Source organism: Martes martes (genome assembly GCF_963455335.1).
Source record: "Martes martes genome assembly, chromosome: 8".
NCBI classification, from domain to species: Eukaryota; Metazoa; Chordata; class Mammalia; order Carnivora; family Mustelidae; genus Martes; species Martes martes.
Genome location: NC_137895.1, coordinates 131,645,568 through 131,671,627, shown reverse-complemented (window position 1 = coordinate 131,671,627; position 26,060 = coordinate 131,645,568). Strand labels below are relative to the sequence as shown.

The following is a 26,060-nucleotide window of genomic DNA, read 5'->3' as shown; positions in this document are numbered from 1 at the left end:
CATTTTAGTTATATCCAGTGTAGAGTTTTCCTCTACTTCCTTTAGAGCAATTTGGTAAATTAATGGAAGCATTTGTTCCTTCCCTTTCAAAATTTCAGTTTTCATCATTATTCACACTAAATTGATCTTTCAGAATGATTCACAGTAGAAAGTTATTTTATTTTTTAAGACCAGTTAGTATAAAATAAGGCTATTGAGAGGAAAAGAAAAAATTGTGCTTTAAAAATTTTTACCATGGAGTACATGGGTGGCTCATTCGGTTGCTTGTTTGGGCTCCATTCTGGGCATGTCTGCATAAAAGAAATGGTACCGTACTTGGATTATTCTTTTTTTTATATTAAGTATCTAATTTATTTATTTGGAAAGCACGAGTGGGGGATGGACAGGTAGAGAGAAAATTCCAGGCATACTTCATGCTGAGTACGACACAGGGCTTTATCCCAGGACCCTGATATCACTATCTGAGCAGAAACCAAGAGTCAGGCACTCAGATGACTGAGTCAGCCGGGCACCCCATGTACCTCAATTATTCTTAAGTTGTATTGTTCACATTTTAAAAATTTAAATGATTTTATTATTCTTTGAATTATCAGATTGCATGAGTTCTCATGTAAGAATGAACATTATTCACATTTAATTCAGCTTCACATTAATGATAAATATTTTACATTTCAGCTTTTTTTTTCACTTTAAAAATTGCTCTCTGAATCATTGACACAAAACTAAAAGAAAGAAATCTACTGTAATAACCCAGATTGTAACAATTTTAAAACTATGCTTTTAATTTGCTTTAGTCACAAGTAGCATTTCACGAAAGCAGAGCACAGTTAAGAGAACATAATAATGCTTCAGTAAGAAGTCAAATGGAACTCAGAATTAAAGAGCTGGAATCTGAATTATCCAAAATGAAAACTTGTCAAGATGTTACTAAAACAGAATCGGGCATATACGAGCACCTCTACCTAGAAGAAGTAAAACATCGAATGTCATTGACAAATGAACTGAACAAGTAAGTTAAAACAATCATGGAAAGTAGAGTTAGCTTATGAATTTGCCTCTAAACCATAATTTTTTTGGAGCCACGTTCATGAGAACAGTAGTAAGTGAAAGCCAACTAGATACTATAATTTTGAAAAATGATGTTTGTAAATGAACTTACTGTTGAAATGTTAGTCCAAGACAGTTTGCATTTCTCTTATTTTTGGTTTTAAATGATTTTATTTTTTTCCCTTGAGTATTTTCAGTTAATCTGATCTTCTAGTCTTTAAACTAATTGTTTGGAGGTTTATAATTTAGACAGCATATTATTATAAAGTTGTCAGAATTACCCTAAATAGAAATGAGTTTATTAATATTTATTTATTAATGTTAGTTTATTTTTGGAAGAGTGCATCTTTAACCCAAAAAGTCCAGACGGAAAGGGCAGATTCCACCTCCAGTACCCTGGTATCTGTGTTATAACCTAATTGCCTCTGGAGCTGTTTCAGTTCTTTCTGATCACAACTCTGCCATCTACTTCTCCCCTAGCAGTTGTTCATCTAAATTATTCCTCAGTGCCAAATGCCCAATTTCTCTGAGGTAATGTGTGAAGTGTGCAAGAGTGGTGAAAGCCAATGCTTGAAAAATGTCTTTGAGGGATGTTTTTTTATTTTTATTTTCCTTTAGAGATTTTACATATCTATTTGACAGAGAGAGCAAGTGAGCACAAGCAGAGGGGAGCAGCAGGCAGAGGGTGAGGGAGAAGCAGGCTTCCCGCTGAGCAGGGAGCCCAGTGTGGGGCTCAATTCCAGGACTCTGGGGTCCTGACCTGAGCTGAAGGCAGATGGTTAACTGACTGAGCCACCCAGACCCCCCAGGATGGTTTATTTTTGCAGCTCTAAACTGGTTTACTAAATATAAGTATGTGTCATGGCATCCCCAAGAATCTTTGAAGTACAACCATTCCAGAAGGCAGCGGGTATTACCTGTTAAGCCATGGACATCACTGATAGCCATTTCTCTCCCTCCTTAATTTGAATTACTTGTTAGTTAGGAACCCTAGAAATATATGTACTTCTTGAGAACAGTTTTAAACCTATAATTATACATAGTAGGTCTGCTCTGTCACATTTACCATGTTAAAACACTATTTAATGGCACATTCTGTTTACTATTATGGAAACTTAAAAAAACGCAAGTAACTTAGGACTGATTGGGGAGAAATGAAATACTAAGCACTGTGTTTTGTAATCTGAACAGGACTAGTGAGAGGCTGGCAGAGACCAGTACCAAACTTCTGGTGGAGAAGCAGCAGAAGCAAACTTTGCTTGACACTATTAATATGAGGCCAGCCCTAGATCTGCCTTATGGTAGAAATGTTAATAATAACAGTTCACTATTCAATAGAAATGTTGCTCTAAGAGGAGACGTGGTGATTCATACTTCAAACTCACGGCGTTCAAGTAATGACATCGAGACTTTCTTGACCAAGGTTAGTTATATTATCTTTCCTTTTTTTCCTTGGGTTTCAGATTTCTGATATAATTTTGTTTTTAATTTGGTAAAATTCTGAGTTGTTTAGCTAACCAATACATACTAAGTAAAAGTCATAATTATTTGTGCTAATAAAGAAATGAGACAGGGGCACCTGGGTGGCTCAGTGGGTTAAAGCCTCTGCCTTCAGCTCAGGTCATGATCCCAGAGTCCTGGGATCGAGCCCCACATCGGGCTCTCTGCTCAGCAGGGAGCCTGCTTCCTCCTCTCTCTCTGCCTGCCTCTCTGCTTACTTGTGATCTCCCTCTCTCTCAAATAAATAAATAAAATCTTAAAAAAAAAAAAAGAAAAAGAAATTAGACAGAAATTTTGATTTTTTTTCTTAGTTCCTGGAGCTCTTACTTTCAAGAGTTACCTATTATTACCTTTATTCGATAAATGTAACTAAACTGACATATTTTATTATTTTTTCAAGATTTTATTTATTTTAGAGAGAGAGTGTACAAGAGGGGGAAAGAGTGTGAGACTCTGAAGCAGACTTCCTGCTGAGTGTGGAACCCTACATGGGGCCCAGTCTCACACCCCTAAGATCAGAACCTGAGCCGAAAACAAGAGTCAGACACTTGACTGAGTTACCCAGGTACCCCAAAATGGACACATTTTAAATTTCTTGAAAACCAACATCTAAATTCAATTTTAGAAAGTAAATATTATTGCTCACTAATTAAATCTATACTTAGATGTTTTGACTAATTTCCTGGTTGGCAATGGTTCATAACAATTTTAAAGATCGATATTACCCATTTTTCCCACCCCTATGTATAAATGAACAACAAGAATCCAAACACTTAATCACATATGGATATTTATTATTTAAAAGAATCCATGATAAGTCCTTTTTATGATTTAAATAAACTTGTAATGCTAAAGAGATTAATTTTTCTTTTTAAGTTGTAATTGTTGTCATTTTCTCACCTGAGAGTACATCCTTAATTGTTATCTTACTTGGAGCATTTTTTAAAACTTATAACACTTCTATTTCAATTTTTACAAAATGTCTTGCTGAGCAATTGTAGAGCATTTTCTAAATCGCTAAATCAAGCAAATATAGGATTCTTTTTTTTTAGAGAGAGAGAGAGGGTGAGAGAGAGTGTGTGCAAGCTGGCGGTGGGGGGTGAGGTGCAGAGGGTAAGCAGGCTCCATACTCAGTACAGAGCCTGATGCAGGGCTCAGTCTCAACAATTCTGAGATCATGACCTCAACCAAAGTCAAGATCAGATCCTTAACTGACTGAGCCACCCAGGTGCCCCACAATTGGAATTTTTCAAATGAAGTTCACGTATATCTACCATGCCATCACTTGAATGATTGATGACTAAGATGGTCTTTAAGTAGCAGCTGGTTTCCATTGTGTATCATTGTTATTAAAATATCCATTTCAATCAATGTACATAGGTTTATGGTTTTGAAAGTATATTCATGGTTTTACTAAGGTAGACAAAGGTAGCATAGGCTCATGGTAAATGAGGCCTCAATCTTGTTCTTTTATTTGGTTTCCTTATTGTCTTGCTCTCTTCCCTTCTAATTTGAGGACTTTCTTTAGTGTTATGCTTGGTTGCCTTTCTTTTTCTTTTTTGTATATTATAGATTTTTGTGATCACAATGAAGTTCATATATAACATCCCATGCATATAGAAGTCTATTTTAAGTTGATGGTTACTTAAGTTTAAACACATTTTAAAAACACCACATTTTTCCACCCACCTTGTTTTATGTATTTGATGTCTTAGTTTACATCTTTCTATTTTGTGTATCCCTGAACTAATTACTGTAGATATAATTGTTGTTACTACTTTTGTCTTTTAACATTCATACTGGCTTTATAAAAGTGCTTGATCTATTACTTTTATTGTATGTTTGCTTTTACCAATAAAACTCTTTCTTTCATAATTTTCTTATTTCTAGTTATGGCCTTTTCTTTCTTTCTTCTTTCTTTCTTTCTATCTATTTTGGAGAGCAAGTGAGAGAGAACACAGATGGGAGGGGAGGGCCACAGAGAGAGGGAGAAGCAGACTCCCTGAGCATGGGGCCTGGTGTGGGGCTTGATCCTAGGAGGTCCCTTAATTAACCTGTCCTCATTTAAAAAATTCATTTATCTTTTTGTTTTTTGTCTTGGATGATTTCTGCTACCCTGTCGATCACTGATCTGTTCGTCTGCAGCTTTTAATCTGCTGTTGAGTCCCTCTCGTGTATTTCTCATTTTAGTTATTGTATTTTTCAGCTCTGATTCGTTCTTCTTTATATTTTCTCTTTGTTGAAGTTCTCACTGAATCCATGCATTCTTCTCCCAAGTTTGCTGAGCGTTTTTATGACCATTACTTTGAACTCTTTATCAGATAGATCACTTATCTCTGTTTCATTTAGTTATTGTTCTGAAGTGTCGTATTGTTCTTTCATTTGGAACATATTCCTCTATCTCCTCATTTTGTCTGACTTTCTGAGTTTATTTCTGCAATTGTTCTTTTCAACTTTTTCCCTCTTTAAAGTATGTTGCTTTGAACAATGAATGTTAGGTATCAAGTCAAGGAAGAAGAAACCCTTTCTAAGTATTGTCTGATCATTTTTCTTGTTGGAACTGTGGTGGAGTAGGTGGCAGATGACATTGCTCTTCTTTTTCTGAGTTGAGGACACAGGAGTCAGGCAGTTGGAGATAAGCCTAGTGACTTTAATACATACTAGCAAATTGGAGGATGTGGCTTAGGTATGTAGCCACAGCAAACTTCCTAATGCTTTATTCCAAATTAGGCACTTCCACACACAGTTGTAAATGGAAGGAAGAGGTGTTTGATGCCCAACCCACAAAGATGAAAGCAGACCTCAATTCATGTTACTATGGCAGGCATAGCTTTTCAGAGAAGAGATCTGGAAGCACATAGGCACTGCTGAGTGCCTTCTCCCAAATTCACCCACTAGGTAAATCTCCTTTCCTGTCACGAAGAAGGTAGAGAAGTGTTCTCACATGGAAATGAAGATTTACCTGTAATTTCTGAGTGAATTTAATTTATAATTAAAGTTAATCGTGTCTATTGTACATATGAACTAATGGAGAGGCTAGATGGCAAAGAGAAATCTGTTCAGTGTTTTAAATTTTGCTATAAATAACTCACAACATAGGTAACTCATTTGTTGATTGATTTTGATAAACCAAGTTTTATTTGAAGGAAATGAAGAATTCTTTCAAGGAAGAATTTCCTCAGGTTCAGGTTCTTTGGTTCAACTAACGATTTTCTCCTTCAAGTTCCCTGTCCCTTCAAGTTAAAAAAAATTGTGCTTATAAATTGAGTATATTGACTGTTACTAATAGGAGTTAAGATAAGTTCTCTTCCTTTATTTTTGTTCATGACTATAAAAATTTATAGTTTAGTTAGAAAGCTGTTTTCTGCCTAATGCCTTAACTTTATTGAGCCACATGACAAAGTTTTATGTATTCATTTTCTCTGAGTTCTAGTTAAAAATGCATGTATTTTTCCTGAATATGAGGAAGTAACTGGCATAAAACTCTAGGCTCAGTAAGACCTAAAACACATTCCTGGCCTGCAACTAGGTGGTTTTTTGACCTCAGGCAAACTACAATCTCTCAGAGGCCTTTTTGTCTCTTATGTAAAATTAGGGACTTTGACTAAGTTAGTGACTTTTATACCTCTGGGGAAATATTTTTTTTCCAAAGAATAGAAATTAACTTTTTTTTTTTTTAAATTAAACTGTATTATATAAGACAGAGACAAGTAGAGCTGTTTAGCTAAAAGAGAGATGAGACTACACCTGTAGACTTCCTTGTCCCTCAATCCTGCTGTGTCCCAGTGGAACCTTAGATTTCTATGAGCCATAGTTTGAAAACTAACAGTTATGAGAAAATCCTTCTAGTTAATAATTCTTTGAATTAAAATTTGCTGATACCTTGCACATTGCTTTTCTGTGTATAATTTTCTTACCCTCCTAATTTTTTGATAAATGGAAAAGTATAAATAAAATTGCAAATGCCTTCTCCTTATTAGTGGACGTCAAGCTATTTCTACCATCTAAACACAGTTCTCGCCTAGAAATAAAGGTCACAGAAGTAAATATTTAGGAAAAGTTTTGGGGAAAAGATAGTAACATTACATTGGTAATTCCTTAAGTCATGTCATATAAAAAAGTGTTTTATATTTTACATAGTATTTATTAATGGTATTATAAAATTGCTTCAACAAAAGTTTCTCCCATCAAGTGGTATTGAGTCATTAGTTTTACAAGGCTGCCTAGTAATGTTGTCAGATTATTAATTTTATAAGGCCTGAATATAATGTTATTGTCAAAAAGTGTTATGATCCCTCAAAAAATTAAAAATAGAAATGCAGTACCATGTGCCATTCAGTAATTACACTACTGGGTATTTATCCAAAGAAAATGAAAACACTAATTTGAAAAGTTATATGCACCCCTATGTTTTTTGAAACATTGTTTACAATAACCAAAGTATGGAAGCAACCTCAGTGTCCATCAATAGATGAATAGATAACGAAGATGTGTGATACATATACAATGAAATATTTATTCAGCTATAAAAAAGAATGGGATCTTGCCATTTGTGACAACATTGATAGACCTAGTATTATGCTAAGTGAAATAACTCAGAGAAAGTCATATACCATATGATTTCACTTCTGCATGGAATCTAAAAAACTAAACTACTAATAGCCTACTGTTAATAGTTCATTAACACAGGTTTTGTACATTACATGTTTACATACTATATTCTCACAATAAAGCTAGAGAAAAAAATGTTAATGAGAAAAACATAAGAGAAAATACACTAAAGTACGGTATCAAAAAAAGTGCATGTGTAAGTAGAGTAGACCTGCATCATTCAAACCCACGTTGGTCAAGGGTCAGCTGTATATTACAAATATTCCCATCTAGAATTTTCTTACTTAGACCTTTCTCATGAAAGGTATCCTCTCACTGAATGCCCAAAATGGGGTCTAATGTAGGGTACTGAGGGTTGCCTGGGTGGCTTAGTTGGTTAAGTGACTGCCTTCAGCTTAGCTCATGATTCCTGGGTCCTGGGATAGAGCCCCACTTCAGGCTGTCTGCTAAGTGGGGAGTCTGCTACTTCCTCCGTCTCTGCCTCTTCCCCCACCCATGCTCTCTATTTCTCATTCTGTCTCAAATAAATAAGTCAATAAAATTGCTGGAATAAACGTTGCGGTTCAGGTGCCCCTTTGGATCAATATATTTTTATCTTTGGGGTAAATCCATAGTAGTGCAATTGCCGGGTCGTTGGGTAGCTCTATTTTCAGCTCTTTGAGGAACCACCCTACTGTTTTCCAGAGTGGCTGCACCAGCTTACATTCCCACCAACAGTGTAAGAGGGTTCTGCTTTCTCTGCATGCCTGACAACATCTGTTGTTTCCTGACTGGTTCATTTTAGCCATTCTGACAGGTGTGAGGTGATATCTCATTGTGCTTTTGTATTTATTTCCCTGATGCCAAGTGATGTTGAGCATTTTTTTCACGTCTGTTGCCCATTTGTGTGTCTTTTTTGGAGAAATGTCTGTTCATTTCTTCTACCCATTTCTTGACTGGATTGTTTGTTCTTTGGGCATTGAGTTTGATAAGTTCTTTATAGATTTTGGATACTAGCCCCTTATCTGATATGTCAATTGCAAATACCATTTTCCATTCTGTAGGTCATCTTTTAGTGTTGTCAGTTGCTTTCGTTGCTATGCAAAACCTCTTTATCTTGATGAAGTCTTTATTTCCCTTGCCTTTGGAGACGTGTCTAGCAAGAAGTTGTTTTGGCCAAAGTCAGAGAGAATACAACCTGTGTTCTGTTCTAGGATTTTGATGGGTTCCTGTCTCACATGTAGGTTTTATATCCATTTTGAATCTTATTTTTGTGTGCGGTGTAAGAAGATGGTCCAGTTTAATTCTTCTTGCTTGTGGCTGTCCAGTTTTCCCAACACCATTTATTGGAATGACTATCTTTTGTTCCATTGGACATTCTTTCCTGCTTTGTCCCAGATTAGTTGACCATAGCGTTGAGGGTCCATTTCTGGGCTCTCTATTCTGTTCCATGGATCTCTGTGTGTGTTTTTGTGCCAATACCATACTGTCTTGATGATGAGAGCTTTGTCATAGATCTTGAAGTCCGGAATTGTGATGCCACCAGCTTTGGTTTTCTTTTTCAACATTCCTTTGGCTATTTGAGGTCTTTCCTGGTTCCATACAAATCTTAGGATTATTTGTACCAGCTCTGAAAAAATGTTGATGGTATTTTGATAGGGATTGTGTTGAATGTATAGATTGCTCTGGGAAGCATAGACATTTTAACTGTATTTGTTCTTCCAATCCATGAGCATGGAAGGTTTTTCCCTTTCTTTGGGTCTTCCTCAGTTTCTCTCATAAGTGTTCTATAGTTTTCAGAGTGCTGATCCCTTGCCTCTTTGGTTGGGTTTATTCCTAGGTATCTTAATGGTTTTTGATGCAATTGTAAATGGGTTTGACTCCTTAATTTCTCTTTCTTCTATCTCATTGTTGGTGTATACAGATGCAACTGATTTCTGTGCATTGGTTTTATATCCTGCCACTTTGCTGAATTCCTGTAGGACTTCTAACAATTTTAGGGTGGAGTCTTTTGGGTTTTCCACGTAGAGTATCACATCATCTGCAAAGAGTGAGAGTTTGACTTCTTGCTAATTTAGATGCCTTTATATCTTTTTGTTGTCTGATTGCTGAGGCTAGGACTTCTAGTACTATGTTGAGCAACAGTGGTGGGAGTAGCTATCCCTGCCGTGTTCCTGACCCAGGGGGTAAAGCTTTCAGTTTTTCCCCATTGAAAATGATACTCACTGTGGGCTTTTATGATATTGAGGTATGTTCCCTCTATCCCTCCACCATGGAGAGTGTTAATCAAGAAGGGATGTTGTACTTTGTCAGATGGTTTTTCTGCATCTATTGAGAGTATCATATGGTTCTTGTCCTTTCTTTTATTAACGTATTGTGTCACACTGATTGATTTGCAGATGTTAAACCTCCCTTGCAGACCAGGAATAAATCCCACGTGGTCATGGTGAATAATCCTTTTAATGTACTGTTGGATCCTGTTGGCTAGTGTCTTGGTGAGAATTTTTGCATCTGTAGTCATCAGCAGTATTGGTCTGTAATTCTCCTTTTTGTGGAGTCTTTGTCTGGTTTTGGGATCAAGGTAATGCTGGCCTCATAGAGAGAGTTTGGAAGTTTTCCGTCCATTTTTATTTTTGGAGACAGCTTCAGAAGAATAGATGTTAATTCCTTTTTTCAATGTTTGGTCGAACTCTCCAGGGAAGCCATCTGGCCCTGGAGTTTTCTTTGTTGGGAGATTTTTGATGACTGCTTCAGTTTCCTTGCTGGTTATGGGTCTGTTCAAGTTTTTCTGTTACCATTTCTTCCAGGTTGCCTAATTTGTTGGCAAATAGCTGTTCATTATACATTCTTAAAATTGTTTGTGTTTCCTTGGTGTTGGTTGTGATCTCTCTTCTTTCATTCATGATTTTATTAATTTGGGTCCTTTCTCTTTTCTTTTTGCAAAGTCTGGCCGGGGGTTTATCGATCCTATTCCTTCTTTCAAAGAGCCAGCTCCTAGTTTTGTTGCTGTGTTCTACTGTACTTTCGGTTTCTATTTCATTGATTTCTGCTCTGGTCATTATTAATTCTCTTCTCCTGCTGGATTTAGGCTTTCTTTGCTGTTGTTTCTCCAGGTCCTTTAGGGGGAAGGTTAGGTGGTGTATTTAGGACCTTTCTTGTTTCTTGAGAAAGGCTTGTATTGCTCTATACTTCCCTCTTCGGGACTGCCTTGGCTGCATCCCAAAGATTTTGAAGGGTTGTGTTTTCATTTTCCTTTGTTTCCATGAATTCTTTTACTTGCTTGTTAATTTCCTGGTTGGCCCATTCATTCTTTAGTCGGATGCTCTTTAGCCTCCGTGTATTTGAGTTCTTCCCAAATTTCCTCTTGTGATCGAGTTCAAGTTTGAAGGGACTGTGGTCTGGAAATACGGAGGGAATGATCCCAAACTTTTGGTACCGGTTGAGACCTGATTTGTGACCCAGTATGTGATCTCTTCTGGAGAAAGTTCCATGTGCCCTGGAGAAGAATATGTATTCTGCGGCTTTGGGATAGAGTGCTCTGAATACATCTGTGAAGTCCATCTGGTCCAGTGTGTCATTCAAAGCCCTTGTGTCCTTGTTGATCTTCTGCTTAGATGACCTGTCCATTGCAGTGAGTGAAGTGTAAAAGTCCCCTACTATTTATTGTATCATGCTCGATGTGTTTCATTAATTTTGTTATTAGTTGGCTTATGTAATTGGCTGCTCCCATGTTAGAGGCATAAACCTTGACAATTGTTAGATCTTCTTTTTGGAGAGACCCTTTAATTATGACAGTGTCTTTCCAAATCTCTTACGATGGCCTTTGGCTCAAAATCTAATTTGTCTGATAGAAGGATTGCCACCCTGGTTTTCTTTTGATGTCCATTAGCATGGTAAATGGTTTTTCCACCCCCTCACTTTCAATCTGGAGGTGTCCTTGGGTCTAAAACGAGTCTCTTGCAGATAGCATATTGATGGGTCTTGCTTTTTTATCCAATGATACCCTATGTCTTTTGCTTGGGGAATGTGGCCCATTGACTTTCAGGGTAACTATCGAAAGATATGAATCGAGTGCCATTGTATTACCTGTAATGTCATTGTTTCTGTATATTGTCTCGGTTCCTTTCTAGTCTATCTCACTTTGGGGCTCTCTCTTTGCTTAAAGGATCCCCTTTAGTATTTCTTGCAGGGCTGGTTTGGTGGTCACAATTTTTTTAGTTTCTGTTTGTCCTGGAAATTCTTTATCTCCCCTTCTATTTTGAATGACAGCCTTGCTGAATAAAGTATTCCTGGCTGCATATTGTTCTGGTTTAGCACCCTGACTGTACCATGCCAGTCCTTTCTGGCATGTCCTGAGCTGCTTTCTGGATTTTTCTCTTTGTCTCTGAAATTTGCAAGCTTCACTACTATATGTCGAGGTGTTGGCCTATTCTTATTGACGTTGAAGGGGGTTCTCTCTGCCTCTTGGATTTGAATGCCTTTTTCCTTCCCCGGATTACAGAGGTTCTCTGCTATAATTTCTCAGATATACCTTCTGCCACACCTCCTTTCCTCCTCTTCTGGGATTCCAGTTATTCTAATATTATTTTGCTTTATGGTATCACTTATGTCTTGAATTCTCCCCTCGTGATCCAATAATTGTTTATCTCTCTTTTTTCTCAACTTCTTTATTCTCCATCATTCTGTCTTCTATGTCACTACTTCTCCTTTCTGTGTCATTTATCCTAGCAGTTAGAGCCTCCAATTTCTAAAATTTGAAATAGTTAATATTTATTAGTTAATTACAGCTCAGTAAGTCTGTAAAAGATAAGTAGTGTTTTATTTCACCATTACCCATTATGTACGTGATGAAATTTTTAAAATTTCTATTCAATTAGCTGATACATGATATATCAGTTTCAGATATAGTGTTCAGTTAACCATCAGTTGTATATAATACCCAGTGCTCTACACATCACGTGCCCTCCTTCATGCCCATCACCCAATTACCCCACCCCATCCCACCTCCTCTTCAGCAAACATCTGTTTTTTTCCTATAGTTAAGAGTCTCTCGTGATTTGTCTCCCTCTTTGATTTCTTCTATTTAATGTTCCCTCCCTTCCCTTATGATTCTATGCACTGTTTCTTACATTCCCCATATGTATGAAACAATATGATAATTGTCTTTCTATGATTGACTTATTTATCTCAGTATAGTGCCCTCCGTTTCCATCCACATCAGTGTAAATGGTAAGAGTTCATCCTTTTTGATGGCTTCATAATATTCTATTGTATTTATATATACACCACATCTTCTTTATCCATTCATCTGTTGATGGACATTTGGGCTCTTTCCACAGTTTGGCTATTGTGGAGATTGCTTCTATAAACATTGGTGTCCAGGTGCCCCTTCAGATCAGTATGTTTGCATCTTTGGGGTAAATACCTTGCAGTAGAATTCCTAGGTCATATTTTTAACTTCTTGAGGAACTTCCAAATTGTTTCCGGAGGTAGAGCCTCCATTTTTTTTTTTTATTGCATCTCCTTAATAACCTTTTGATTTCAACTTGGTAATATTTTTGTTCTTCTATTTCTGCGGAAAGGGATTCTCCAGTGTCTTTTGTGCTTTGTTCAAGCCCAGCTAGTATTTTTATAGTTGTTATTCCAAACTCTAATTATGCCATCTTACTTATATCCATACTGATTAGGTCCCTGCCAGTCAGTAGTACCTCCTGTTCTCTTATTTCAGGTGAGTTTTTCCATCTAGTCATTCTGTCTAGAGAAGAATAGAAAATGAGAGAACAAAATACTAAAATAACAAAAACAACCCCAGAGAAATATAATCTTAAACCAATGAGAAGAGACCAGAAACCAAAATAAATAAATAAGTAAAAGAAAAATGTAAAAAGAGAGAGAATATAATCGGACAGGTGTTGAGAACAGAGCAATACACTAGATTCTGGGTATATTTTGGTCTGTTTGCTGGAGGGAACTACATCCCAAAATTGTAAAGAAAGAAGAAAATAACGTTAAACACTATGAAAGGATAGAATGTAACTATAAAAATTGAAATTAAAAAAGTTTAAAAAACCTGAGATGATAAAATGAGAAATTGGTTGAAATGGAAAAAGAAAAAGAAAATTAAACTTGAAAGGTTAAGGAGCCATGAGTCCTATATAGTATTTTCCCCCAGCACTAGAGTTTTTCAGTTCTCTGTGATTGGTTAAACTTGATTCTAGGGGGAAGTTGCTGCTGATTTTCTGGAGGAGGGGCCTGTTGAGCTTGAGCTGATTCTCAGAGGTATTTGCCCTGGTGGTATTGCACTGCCCTTGCGAGGGGGCCAGGCTAAGTAAGGGCTTCCAGATCCCTCTTTGTGGCTTTTGCAGTGCTTGAGAGGATTAGAATGAAAATGTGAGCCTCCCAGTGTCCAGCCCAGAGCTGAAAGCGGGCACCCTCCACTCTTCAGTGTGCCCTCACAGCAAAGCTGTCAATCACTCTTGTCTCCCTGGTTTCTGTATGCACTCTGTATACGCCCAGCCTTTGAGCATTTTTATTTCAGCCATGCAACCCCCTTTGGAGTTTCCAAACTTTGCAGTCTCCTGTGGCATGCATTCATGCCGCTCCTCCAGGGGGAGGGAGGGAGGTTTTGCCCTGGATTTTCTGTGTGTTGGGCCCCTGCTCTAAGAGCCGTTACCCAATGGGATGGGGTTTGTGGTTAATGGCAACACTGAGCTGAAAGCCCCCTCCTCTGCTCTTTGATTGCAGCTGGCTTCCCTGCTGAAACACCTGGGAACTCTCCCATACTCAGGCACCCCATTCTTTCTGTGACCTCGGGGATCCTGAGATCTGGCAGTTCTACCTAGGATTCCGACCTACTTCTCCACCTGAGTGCTTTTCAAGCAGGGATGTCCCTCACCAGATTGGACTTATAAAAGTTCCAGTTTGCACGCCACTGCTATATCACTTTCTGATAAGCGGTTTATGCCCCCCACCCCACCAAGAGTTTATCTTCCCATATATCATCTTGGATTCATTTCTCCACGCCACACCTCCTACCTTGCAGGACGTGGTCACTTTTCTATTTGTAGAATTATAACAGTTCTTTTCTTAGATCTCAGGTTGAGTTCACAGGTGTTCAGAATGATTTGAAACCTCTAGCTGAATTCCAGGGACTGGACAAAACTATGGTCCCCTATGGCTCTGCCATATTCCTCTTCTTCCAGAAATTTTGTATATTTAATAGACCAATATTAATTGTACTTTTTATCAGATTTATCTAAATAGCATTACATGTATTTCTTCTGTTACCTAAGATTAAAATAAGTAGGGATTTATTTTATTTATGTGATTATCTTTCTATTTAAGCAATCCCTAACTTAGTTTTATTCTCTAATAGTGGTTTTATATGAAATTTTTAAAATTAATTTCTTTTCAGTGTAACAGAATTCATTGTTTATGCACCACACCCAGTGCTCCATGCAATTTGTGCCCTCCATAATACCCACCACCTGGGTCCCCCAACCTCCCACCCCCCGCCCCTTCAAAACCATCGGATTGTTTTTCAGAGTCTGTAGTCTCTCATGGTTCATCTCCACTTCCAATTTCCCTCAACTCCCTTCTTCTCTTGAGAGTCAATTATCATATGGTTTCACTTATTTGTGGAGCACAACAACATGGAGGACATAATAGTGTTATTTTAAGTTCACACTTCATAAGCTATATATAATTCCTACAATAATGTCTTGTTTAACTTGAACATTATAAATAATATTTTACTTATTTCAGATGCAGCAGGAGTTGGAAAAAAATATAGCTAGAGGAGTAAAGGAAGGTATGCTGCCAAATTTCTGAATTAAGATGGTCATTGATTTCTGAAATAGACTATGAATGGTAAATGGCATTGCTTTCCATCGTTTGGATAATAGGTACTATGTAAAAATTTTTAATATATATCTAATAAAAATGTAAAACATAAACATAATGAGAAATATACTTATTCCTCATTTAGTCATTGTGTTTCAGACTTTAAAAAAAAATCTCCAAATGCCTATTTATCTGTTATTTCAAGCTGTAATCTTCCTTCACTTCTGCCATCCCTCTGGAACTGTCAACCTGAATATGTGGGCTTTCTCAAATCCTTGTTTCTGCTAATGATATGCCCCCCCCCCCAAAAAAAAAACAGTCTTGTCTTAGGTAATACTTAGTTAAGCAATTATAGTTCAAATAGCTGTCACTTGACAGGTGACATTTAAATCTTCAGTCATTGATTTTCTCATTGATTTACCTTTTGCCCTTGGGTAAAATTCCAAGCTCCGTACATGGAATAAAAACACCCAAATCAGTTTGGTTCTAGCCAGATTTTTCAAACTTTCTCTATCACTAACATTTACCCTACTCTGCTGCTTTGCTCTCGCACCTCTTCAGCGTCGACTACTTGCAATTCCACAAGTGTTGTTCCTCACTCTCTGTGTATGTTCTTTGTATATGCGTCTTCCCTCTACCTGGCACACTTCTTCCCTGTCCTTCAGGTATCAACTTACATATACCCTCCACCAAAAAGCAGACAATATTGATAGAAAACTAGGATTTTCCTTCTGTGTGTTCTTATGTTCAACTCTGAAAGTTGCCTGTTTGATTTTTCAGTCTGTCGTATATGATTGTTCACGGGTGGGCTCTGTTATCATCTTGTAATGAGGAAAACAGAAGCTCTGATATTTATCCACAATAGCAATTACCTCAGTGGGCAACCACGAGCAAAATACATTTAAAAGTAATCTTGTATTTTATATTGTAGTTGTATTAGATATTTTTCATTCTTCATAACACTCATAAGGCTTCAACTTTGTTTTTTTACTAACTTTTAGTTAAGAATGAAGTATTGTAGATAAAGACTAATTTTTTTCCTTTTCAGCTTATGCTGAATTTGAATCACACTCATCTATTGGGGCCACCTCTTTAGAATCTACTTTTGAAAGACATACAAGTTATGATGATGTACTGGAATCATACAGAGATTACTCACAGTTTCTGAAGAAAAAGTATAGCATCTGAAAGATAAATTGCAAAAAATTATTTACTGGATGTTTATATAACATTTTAATTGTTTCCTATTAAATGGATGATATGTAAAAATCTTCATTAAAGGAACATCTTTTTGGATCATGTGTGTAATGAAAGTTTATATAATATTTTAAGCTATGTTTCTTGGCAGCTAATTAACTTTTAAGCAGATTTTTTATGTGGAAATCAGCATTATGGGTTTTACATGCTCCAGGCTGCCCAAATACCAGCTTTCTAAACAGCACCCAACCAACCCAAGTTTTCATGAATACTTCAGTCATGTTAATTGATAACTTTTTGGTATTTCCCAATTTTTATTACTACATATGAACCTAGAGATTTAGACAGACATTATTTTGATATATTGCTGCTACGTTTATTGTCAATGTTTGCATGTATTCTAATTTTTATAGTGCCATAAAACCTATGTATGATTTTAGTTTTAAATACTGATTCTGGGGCACCTGGGTGGCTCAGTGGGTTGGGCCTCTGCCTTCAGCTCAGATCATGGTTTCATGATCCTGGGATCGAGCCCCACATCAGGCACTCTGCTCAGAGGGGAGCCTGCTTCCATCTCTCTCTCCATCTACCTCTCTGCCTACTTGTGATCTCTCTCTCTCTCTCTGTCAAATAAATAAATAAAATCTTTTCAAAAAATAAAATAAATCGATAAATAAATAAATACTGATTCATAGCTCTTCCCCCATGGTGAAATAAGATTTGCCTAAGGCTTTTCACCTTTTCTGTTTATTTTTTATTTACTTTTTGAGAACAGTCTTAACATTAGAAGAAAAAAAAAGAACTTTTACCCCAGAACCATTTGCAAGACAATTGTTAAATTATGCCTGATTCCCATGGCGTTTATATCCTACAAGTCAGTACATTCCACATAACTACGGTACAACCTTGACAATCAGACAATTAATTCTAATACAGTTGACTTTTGAATAATGCAGGGGTTAAGGGCACTGACCCTTTGGAGTCAAAAATATGTGAATAACTTTTGACTCCCCAAGAGTACTGTTGACCAGAAAACTTACTTGTACAAAAACAGTTAATTAACCTGTGTACTATATTTTTATGATAAAGTAAGCTAGAGAAAAGAAAATGTTATTAAAATCATAAGGAAGAGGGGGCACCTGGGTGGCTCTGTGGGTTAAAGCCTCTGCCTTTGACTCAGGTGATGTTTCCAGGGTCCTGGGATCGAGCCCCACATTGGGCTCTCTGCTCAGCAAGGAGCCTGCTTCCTCCTCTCTCTCTCTGCCTGCCTCTCTGCCTACTTGTGATCTCTCTCTTGCTCTCTGTCAAATAAATAAGTAAATAAATAAATAAAAATCTTTTAAAAAATCATAAGGGGGGTGCCTGGGTGGCTCAGTGGGTTAAACCTCTGCCTTCAGCTTAGGTCATGATCTCAGGGTCCTGGGATCGAGCCCCACATCGGGCTCTCTGCTCAGTGGGGAGCCTGCTTCTCCCTCTCTCTCTGCCTGCCTCTCTGCCTACTTGTGATCTATCAAATAAATAAATAAAATCTTTTAAAAAATCATAAGGAAGAGAAAATACACTTATAGTACTGTCATGCATTTATTGAAAAAATCTACATATAACTGCACCCATTCAAACCATGTCAACTATACATTCTTTTTTTTTTTTTTTAAGATTTCATTTATTTACTTGACACAGAGAGACAGTGAGAGCACAAGTGGGCAGAGTGGCAGGCAGAGAGAGATGGAGAAGCAAGCTCCTTGCTGAAAACAGACACTGATACAGAACACCATCCCAGGACCCTGGGATCATGACGTGAGCCCAAGGCAGCTGCTTAACCGACTGAGCCACCTAAGCACACTATACGTTCTATCATTTAATCATTTAGTCCTCATGCTCTTTTTAAGTTTTGTCACTTGTCTGTAATATCCTTTACAGCAAGAAAGTTCCTGTTCAGAGCCATGTATTTAATTCAGATGTTGTGTCTCTTAGTCTCTTTCAGTTTTGAACAGTTCCTTAGTCAGTCTTTCCTGGATTTTCATGACTTTTAATCTTTTGAATAGTTAATTCCAGTAATGTAGAATGTCTTTCAGTGCAGGTTTTTCTTATGTTTCCTTATGATAAAATTCAGATCAGGGATGCCTGGGTGGTTCAGGTCAATATCCCAGGGTTCTGGGATTGAGTCTCGCATTGGGCTCCGAGCTCATTGGGGAGCCTGTTTCTCCCTCTGCCTGCTGCTCCCCCTGCTTGTGTTTTCTCTCTCATAATACTGAGTTTTCCCAAACACAATTTTAATTGATTAACTCTCAATGTTTACAAAATTTCCTGTAAAGGTCTTGTGGATATTTTGTAGATTTATTCCCAGTTATTTGATACTTTTGATCCTACTATAAATATTATTTTAAAAAATCAATTTCATTTCCTGTTGCTAGGTTATAGAAATAAAATTATTTTGCATATGGAGCTTAGATTCACCTATCTTGCTAAACTATTTTATTATATTGTTTCTCCCAGTTCTGGAGGCTGGGAACTCCAAATTCCAGGCACTGGCAGATTCAGTGTCCAGTGAGGGCCTGCTTCCTGGTTCATAGAGGGTGGTCTTCCTCCTGTTTCTTCGTACTGCACAGGGCCATGGGAGCTCTCTCAGGACTCCTTTGTGAGGGTACTAATCCCATTCATGAGGGTTCAACCTTCATGAGTAATCACTTCCCAAAGTCTCCATCTCCAAATACAATTACATTGAACACTAGGATTTAACACACTAATTTGGGAGCTGGGGGGACAGAAATGTTCAGTCTATAGCAAGGCTGTTCCTTGTTCTTTGCCAGGTAGACCTCTCCACTGTGGCTTTTTACTTCACGAGGCCAATAAGAATTTCCCTGCAGAGAGGGCTCAGTCGTCTTTTAAGGATTTCACCTGCTTCAATCAGGCTTACATAGAATAATCTCTTTTTGATTAACTCGAAATGAACAATTAATTATACCTGCAAGGTTCCTTTACAGTTGCCAGGTTCTAATGGCTAGAGTCAAGTCACAGATCTTGGCTACACTTAAGGGAAAGGAGTATAAAAGGTGAGAACACCAAAGAGCATTTATTATAGGGTCACCTAGGGTCTTTATTTTACAATTATATTAACAGGTCTCTTATACTACTAGTTTTCTAAGTTTTATCATGGATGAATGTTGAATGAATGAATGTTTATTTTGCATATATTGAGATAATTTTTTTAATTTGTCAGTATGGTGAATTACATTATGTACTCATGTTAAGCCAACCTTGCATTTCTCAGGTAAACTGAATTAAGTTGTGATTTCATTCATTTGTTTCATACATTGCTACTATTGATATGCTAATATCATAGTGAGGATTTTCTTCTGTCCATGGATAATGTTAATACAAGGGATATTGAATACGTTTAACTCAATTTACTTGGCTTCAAACTTATGTGTATTGTTGCTTTGTGTTTTCTGTCTTGTATCTTTAAAAAATAATCGACATTTTTATAACTTTCATATCATACTCTCAATATGCATTTAAATTGAACTATATATCTAACTTTTTTCCTCTCTTCTTACATCTCCGAATTTCTGTTTGGGATTATTTTTCTTCTGTTTGTTTATGTACATACTTTAAAATTTTCATGAGTGAGAACTGCCAGGTAATAAACCTCTATTTTAAAATGTCTTTATTGGGCACCTGGATGGCTCGGTTGATTAAATGTCTGGCTTTGGCTCAGGTCATGATCCCAGGGTCCTGGGATCAAACCCCACTTCAGGCTCACTGCTCAGCCTGGAGTCTTCTTTCACTTTGTCTACCCCTCCCCACCACTTGTGTTCCCTCTTTCTCTCCTCTTCTCTGACTCTCTTACAAATGAATAAAAAATTTTTAAAAGTAAGTAAATGTCTTTATTTCCTATTACTCTTGATATACATTTTCACTGCATAGAGAGTCCTAGGTGAATAGTTATTTTCATTGATCATACAGAAAATGTCATTCCACTGTCCTTTGTCTTTCATAAATGCTCTTTAGAAATCAGGTGACTACCTGTTTCTCCCTTGAATATAATCTGTTCCCCACTCTGCTCCTTTTCCCCACAATTTTTGGTTACTTTAAAGATTTTAGTCATGGGGGGGGTAAACACCCTTTTTGTTTGTGTTTGTTTACTGCAGGTATACTCGTATGTGTCTAGATTTGGATGTCTTATTATTTATCTTAATAATGTTCCATAATTAGAATTGCATTTACAACAGCTCCAAAAACCACGATATACCTAGGAATAAACCTAACCAAAGAGGCAAAGGATCTGTACTCCAGAAACTACAGAACACTTATGAAAGAAATTGAGGAGATGAAATCACATCCCATACTCATGGATTGGAAGAATAAACATCCTTAAAATGTCTATGCTGCCCAGAGCACAATTTACACTTTCGATACAATCCCTATCAAAATACCATAGACATTTTTCCCAGAGCTAACACAAATAATTCTAAAACCTGTGTGGAACCAGAAAAGACCCCAAATAACCAAAGGAATGTTGAAAAAGAAAACCGAAACTGAGGCATCACAATGCCTGACTTCAAGCTATATTACAAAGCCATAGTCATCAAGACAGTATCGTATTGGCACAAAAACAGACACACAGATCAATGGAACAGAACAGAGAGCCCAGAAATGGACTCTACATTCCACTAATCTTCGACAAAGCAAGAAAGAACATCCAATGGAAAAAAGGTAGTTTCTTCAATAAATGTTGCTTGGAAAACTCTACAACCACATGCAGAAGAATGAAACTAGACCACTATCTTACACCATACACAAAGATAAAATGGATGAAAGACCTCAACATGAGAGGAAGCCATCAAAATCCTAGAGGAGAACATAGGCAGTAACCTCTTTGACACTGGCCACAACTTCTTTCAAGATGCCTCCTTAAAGGTAGAGGAAACAGAAGCAAAATGAACTTTTGGGACTTCCATCAATCTAAGTTTTTACACAGCAAAGGAAACAGTCAACAAAACTAAGAGGCGATCCACAGAAGAGAAGATATTTGCAAATGACATTTTGGATAAAGGGCTGATATCCTAGATCTATAAAGAACTTCTCAAATTCAACACCCAAAAAACAAACAATCCAGTCAAGAAATGGGCAGAAGACATGAACAGACACGTCTGCAAAGAAGACATCCACATGGTTAACAGACACATGAAAAAATATTCAACTTCACTAGCCATCAGGGAAATTCAAATTAACACCACAATGAGATGCCACCTTACACCGGTTAGAATGGCCAGAATTAACAAGATAGGAAACAAGTGTTGGTGAGGCTGTGGAGAAAGGGGTATCCTCTTGTGCTGTTGGTGGAAATGCAAGCTGGTACAGCCACTCTGGAAAACAGTGTGGAGTTTCCTCAAGACGTTAAAAGTAGAGCTACCCTATGACCCAGAAATTGCACTATTAGGTCTTTACCCCAAAGATAAGGATGTAGTAAAAAGAAGGAGCACAGCACCCCGATGTTCATAGCTGCAATGTCCATAAGAGCCAAACAGTGGAAGGAACCGAGATGCCCTTCAAGAGATGAATGGATAAAGATGATGTGGTTTATATATACAATGGAATATTACTCAGCCATCAGAAAGGATGAATACCCACCATTGCATTGACATGGATGGAGCTGGAGGGGATTGTGCTAAGTGAAATCAGTCAGGCAGAGAAAGACAATTACCATATGGTTTCACTCATATGTGGAACATAAAGAATAGAGTTGAGGTCCACAGGGAATGGAGGGAAAATGGAATGGGATGAAATCAGAGAGGGAGACAAACCATGAGAGACTCTGGACTCCAGGAAACAAACAAGGGAGTAACTGGGTGTTGGGTATTAAGGCGGGCACGTGTTGGGATGAGCACTGGGTGTTATATGCAACTACTAAATCATTGACCACTACAACAAAAACTTATGATGTACTATATCCTGTCTAACTACATAATAAATTTCACTTGGCTTCTATGATTTGGTATCTCAAAACATATTCAGGCTTTCTTATCTAAACTTCATATCTCTTAACCTCTTTTTCTTGTTTCCATGGTTGTTTTTTGGTCTCTCTCCTTATATTTTCAATTATTTCTTCTCTTTTCCTAGTTAATTGTCACCTCTGCCATATCCAGTCTGCTGTCTGACCTAGCCATAGGAATTTAAATTGGGGTAATTGCATTTTTAAATACATTTTCTTTGGGTCTTTAAAAAATGTATTAAAATAATTAGTTTTTCATTATTTGAGAATATGGGTTTTTTTATTCATTAACTGAGGGTTTTCTTTTTTTTTAAGATTTTATATATTTATTTGACAGAGAGAGACACAGTGAGAGAGGGAACACAAGCAGGGGGAGTGGGAGAAGGAGAAGCGGGCTTCCCACAGAGTGGGGAGCCCGATGCGGGACTTGATCCCAGGACCCTGGGATCATGACCTGAGCTGAAGGCAGATGCTCAATGACTGAGCCACCCAGGCGCCTGAGGATCTGCTTTTAAAAAGAAATAAAGGTTAAGGCTAGGGACCACTAATCAGACAATGGGAATGACTACATTTTTGTTCTTTTTAAAAAAATGTTTAGCTGTAAAATGTACAATGTGAAAGCCAGACAGACACCCCACTAAAAAGGAGAACTACAGGCCAGTGTCTCTGATGAACATGACTAGCAAATCAAATTGAATAATACATTAAAAGAAGTATTCACCGTGATCAAGTGGGTTTTATTCCTATGTTGCAGGAGTGGTTCAATATTCACAAATCAATGTGATACACCACATTAATAAAAGGATAAGAACCATATGATCCTCTAAATGGAGGCAGAAAAAACACTTGACAAAATACAGCATCTGTTCTTTTTTTTTTTTTTGAAGATTTTATTTATTTGACAGAGAGAGAACACAAGTAGGCAGAGAGGCAGGCAGAGAGAAAGAGAGGAGGAAGCAGGCTCCCTGCCTAGCAGAGAGCCCGATGCGGGACTCGATCCCAGGACCCTGAAATCATGACCTCATGATTTCATGAAATCATGAGCAGAAGGCAGAGGCTTAACCCACTGAGCCACCCAGGCGTCCCTACAGCATCTGTTCTTGATAAAAACCCACAATGAAGTAGAGATAGATGGAACCTACCACAATGTCATAAAAGTTGTATAAGAAAAACCCACAGGTAATATCATCCTGAACTGGGAAAAACTGAGAGCTTTCCCCCTATGGTCAGGAACAAAATGGATATCCACTCTCACCATTACTATTACTATTACTATTTAACATAGTACTGGCAGTCTTAGCCTCAGCAATCAGACAACAAAAAGAAATAAAATGCATCCAAATTGTCAAGGAAGAAATCAAGCTTTCACTCTTTGCAGATGACATGATACTCTATGTAGAAAACCTGAAAGGCTGCACCAAAAACATTGTTAGAACTAACACATGAATTCAGCAAAGTCATAGGACATAAAATCAATATACATAAATCTGTTGTATTTCTATACACCAATAATGAAGCAGCAGAAAAAGAAATCAAGGAACTGATACCACTTGCAATTGCATAAAATGTAATTAGATACTTAGGAATGAACCTAAACAAAGAGGTAAAAGGTCTGTATTCAGAAAACTACAGAACACTTATGAAAGAAATTGAAGAAGACAAAAAGAATTGGAAAAACATTCCACGCTCGTGGATTGGAACAAATGTTGTTAAAATGTCTATGCTACTAAAGCAACCTACACATTTAACCCAATTCCTATCAAAATACCACCGGTGTTTTTCACAGAACTAGAACAAACAATCCTAAAATGCATATGAAACCACAAAAGACCTTGAGTAGCCAAAGCACTCCTGAACAAGGAAAAGCAAAGGTGGAGGCATCGTGATCCTAGATATCAAGCTATATTACAGAACTGTAGTCATCAAGACCGTATCCTACCGGCACAAAAACAGATATGTAGATAATTGGAACAGAAGAGAAAACCCGGAAATGAATCCACAACTACGTGGTCAACTAAGCTTTAATAATGCAGGAAAGAATATCCAATGGATATTCAACAAATGGTTTGGAAAAACTGGATAACATAATGCAGAAGAATGAAACTGGAGCACTTTCTTACACCGTACATAAAAGTTAATTCAAAATGGTTGAAGGACTGAAATGTGAAATAGGAAACCATCAAACTCCTGGAGGAGAACATAGGCAGGAACCTCTTCGATCTTGACAAGAGCAGCTTCTTACTAGACACATCACCAGAGGCAAGATAAACAAAACCAAAAATGAACTATTGGGACTTCATCAAGATAAGAAGCTTGTGCACAGTGAAGGAAACAACAAAAGTAAAAGGCAGTCTATGGAATGGGAGAAGATATTTGCAAATGGCATATCTGATAAAGGGTTAGTATCCAGAATCTATAAGGAACTTACCAAAGTCAACACCCAGAAAACAAATAATCCAGTTAAGAAATGGGAGGAAGATATGAATAGACACCTTTACAAAGAAGACATCCGGATGGCTAACAGACACATGAAAAGATATTCAACATCATTCATCATCAGGGAAATGCAAATCAAAACCACAATGAGATACCACCTCATGCCTGCCAGAATGGCTAAAATTAACAATGGACAAAATAACAGGTGTTGGCAAGGATGTGGAGAAAGAGGAACCCCCTTGCACTTTTGGTGGGAATGAAAACTGGTGCAGCTACTCTGGAAACCAGTACGGAGTTTCCTCAGAAAGTTAAAAATAGAACTACCCTATGATCCAGCAATTGTACTACTTGTTATTTACCCAAAGATACAAAACTACAGATTCAAAGAGGTATAGTTCCCCTGATGTTTATAGCAGCTTTATCAACAATAGGCAAACTATGGAAAGAACCCAAATGTCCATCGACATGATGAATGGATAAAGAAGATGTAGTATATATGTACAATGGAATATTACTCAGCCATTAAAAAGAATAAAATCTTACCTTTTGCACGGATGTGGATGGAACTAGAGTGTATTATGCTCAGCCAAATAAGTCAGTCAGAAAAAGACAAATACCAGATCATTTCACTCATATGTGGAATTTAGGAAACAAAACAGATGAACATATGGGAGGGGAAAGAAGAGAGGGAACCAAACCATAAGAGACTCTTTTTTTTTTTTTTTAAGATTTTATTTCTTTCTTTGGGAGAGAGAGACAGAACATGAGCAGGGGGGAGGAGGGAGAGGGACAAGGAGAAGCAGGCTCCCCGCTGGGCAGGGAGCCCAATGTGGGGCTCCATCCCAGGACCCTGAGATCATGATTGGAGCTGAAGGCAGTTGCTTAAATGACAGCCACCCAGGTGCACCTCGAACCATAAGAGACTCTTAACTATAAAGAACAAACACAGTGGTGATGGAGGGAGGTGCGTAGGGGATGGGCTAGATGGATGGTGGGTATTAAAGAGAGCACTTGTTGTGATGAGCACTGGGTGTTTTAGGTAAGTGATAAATCACTGAATTCTACTCCTGAAATCAATATTTCACTGCATGTTAACTAACTAGAATTCAAAAAAAAAAAAAAAACACCTCTAAAAAAAAGTGTGCAGTGTGACGGGTTGATATATGTATACATTGTGAAAGGATTCTCAAAATCTAGTTAATTAATGCATTCTGCCCCCCACATATTTATTTATTTATTTATTTAGTGAGAACAGTGGTTTTAGTTTCTTAGCAAATTTCAATTATACAACACAGAATTATCAACTATAGTCACCATGTTACACATTAGATCTTCAAACCATATTCATGTTATAACTAAAAGCTTATGTCCTTCTCTCAACCTCTACACATTTTCCCCACTCTCTAGCCTCTGAAACCACCATTCTGCTCTGTTTATATGAGTTCAACTTAAA

At 37.4% G+C, this 26,060-nt stretch overlaps 1 protein-coding gene across 1 annotated transcript in view; it reads left to right on the top strand.

The window, feature by feature from the left end:
- The window catches only part of LOC308347274 (ankyrin repeat domain-containing protein 26-like), a 144,182-nt gene that overhangs the window by 82,379 nt on the left and 35,743 nt on the right, over positions 1 to 26,060 (top strand). The window contains exons 20-21 of the mRNA XM_080810517.1: positions 795 to 1,009; positions 2,239 to 2,470. Coding sequence (XP_080666643.1) covers positions 795 to 1,009; positions 2,239 to 2,470 — 447 coding nt within the window. The remainder of the gene's footprint in view (positions 1 to 794; positions 1,010 to 2,238; positions 2,471 to 26,060) is intronic.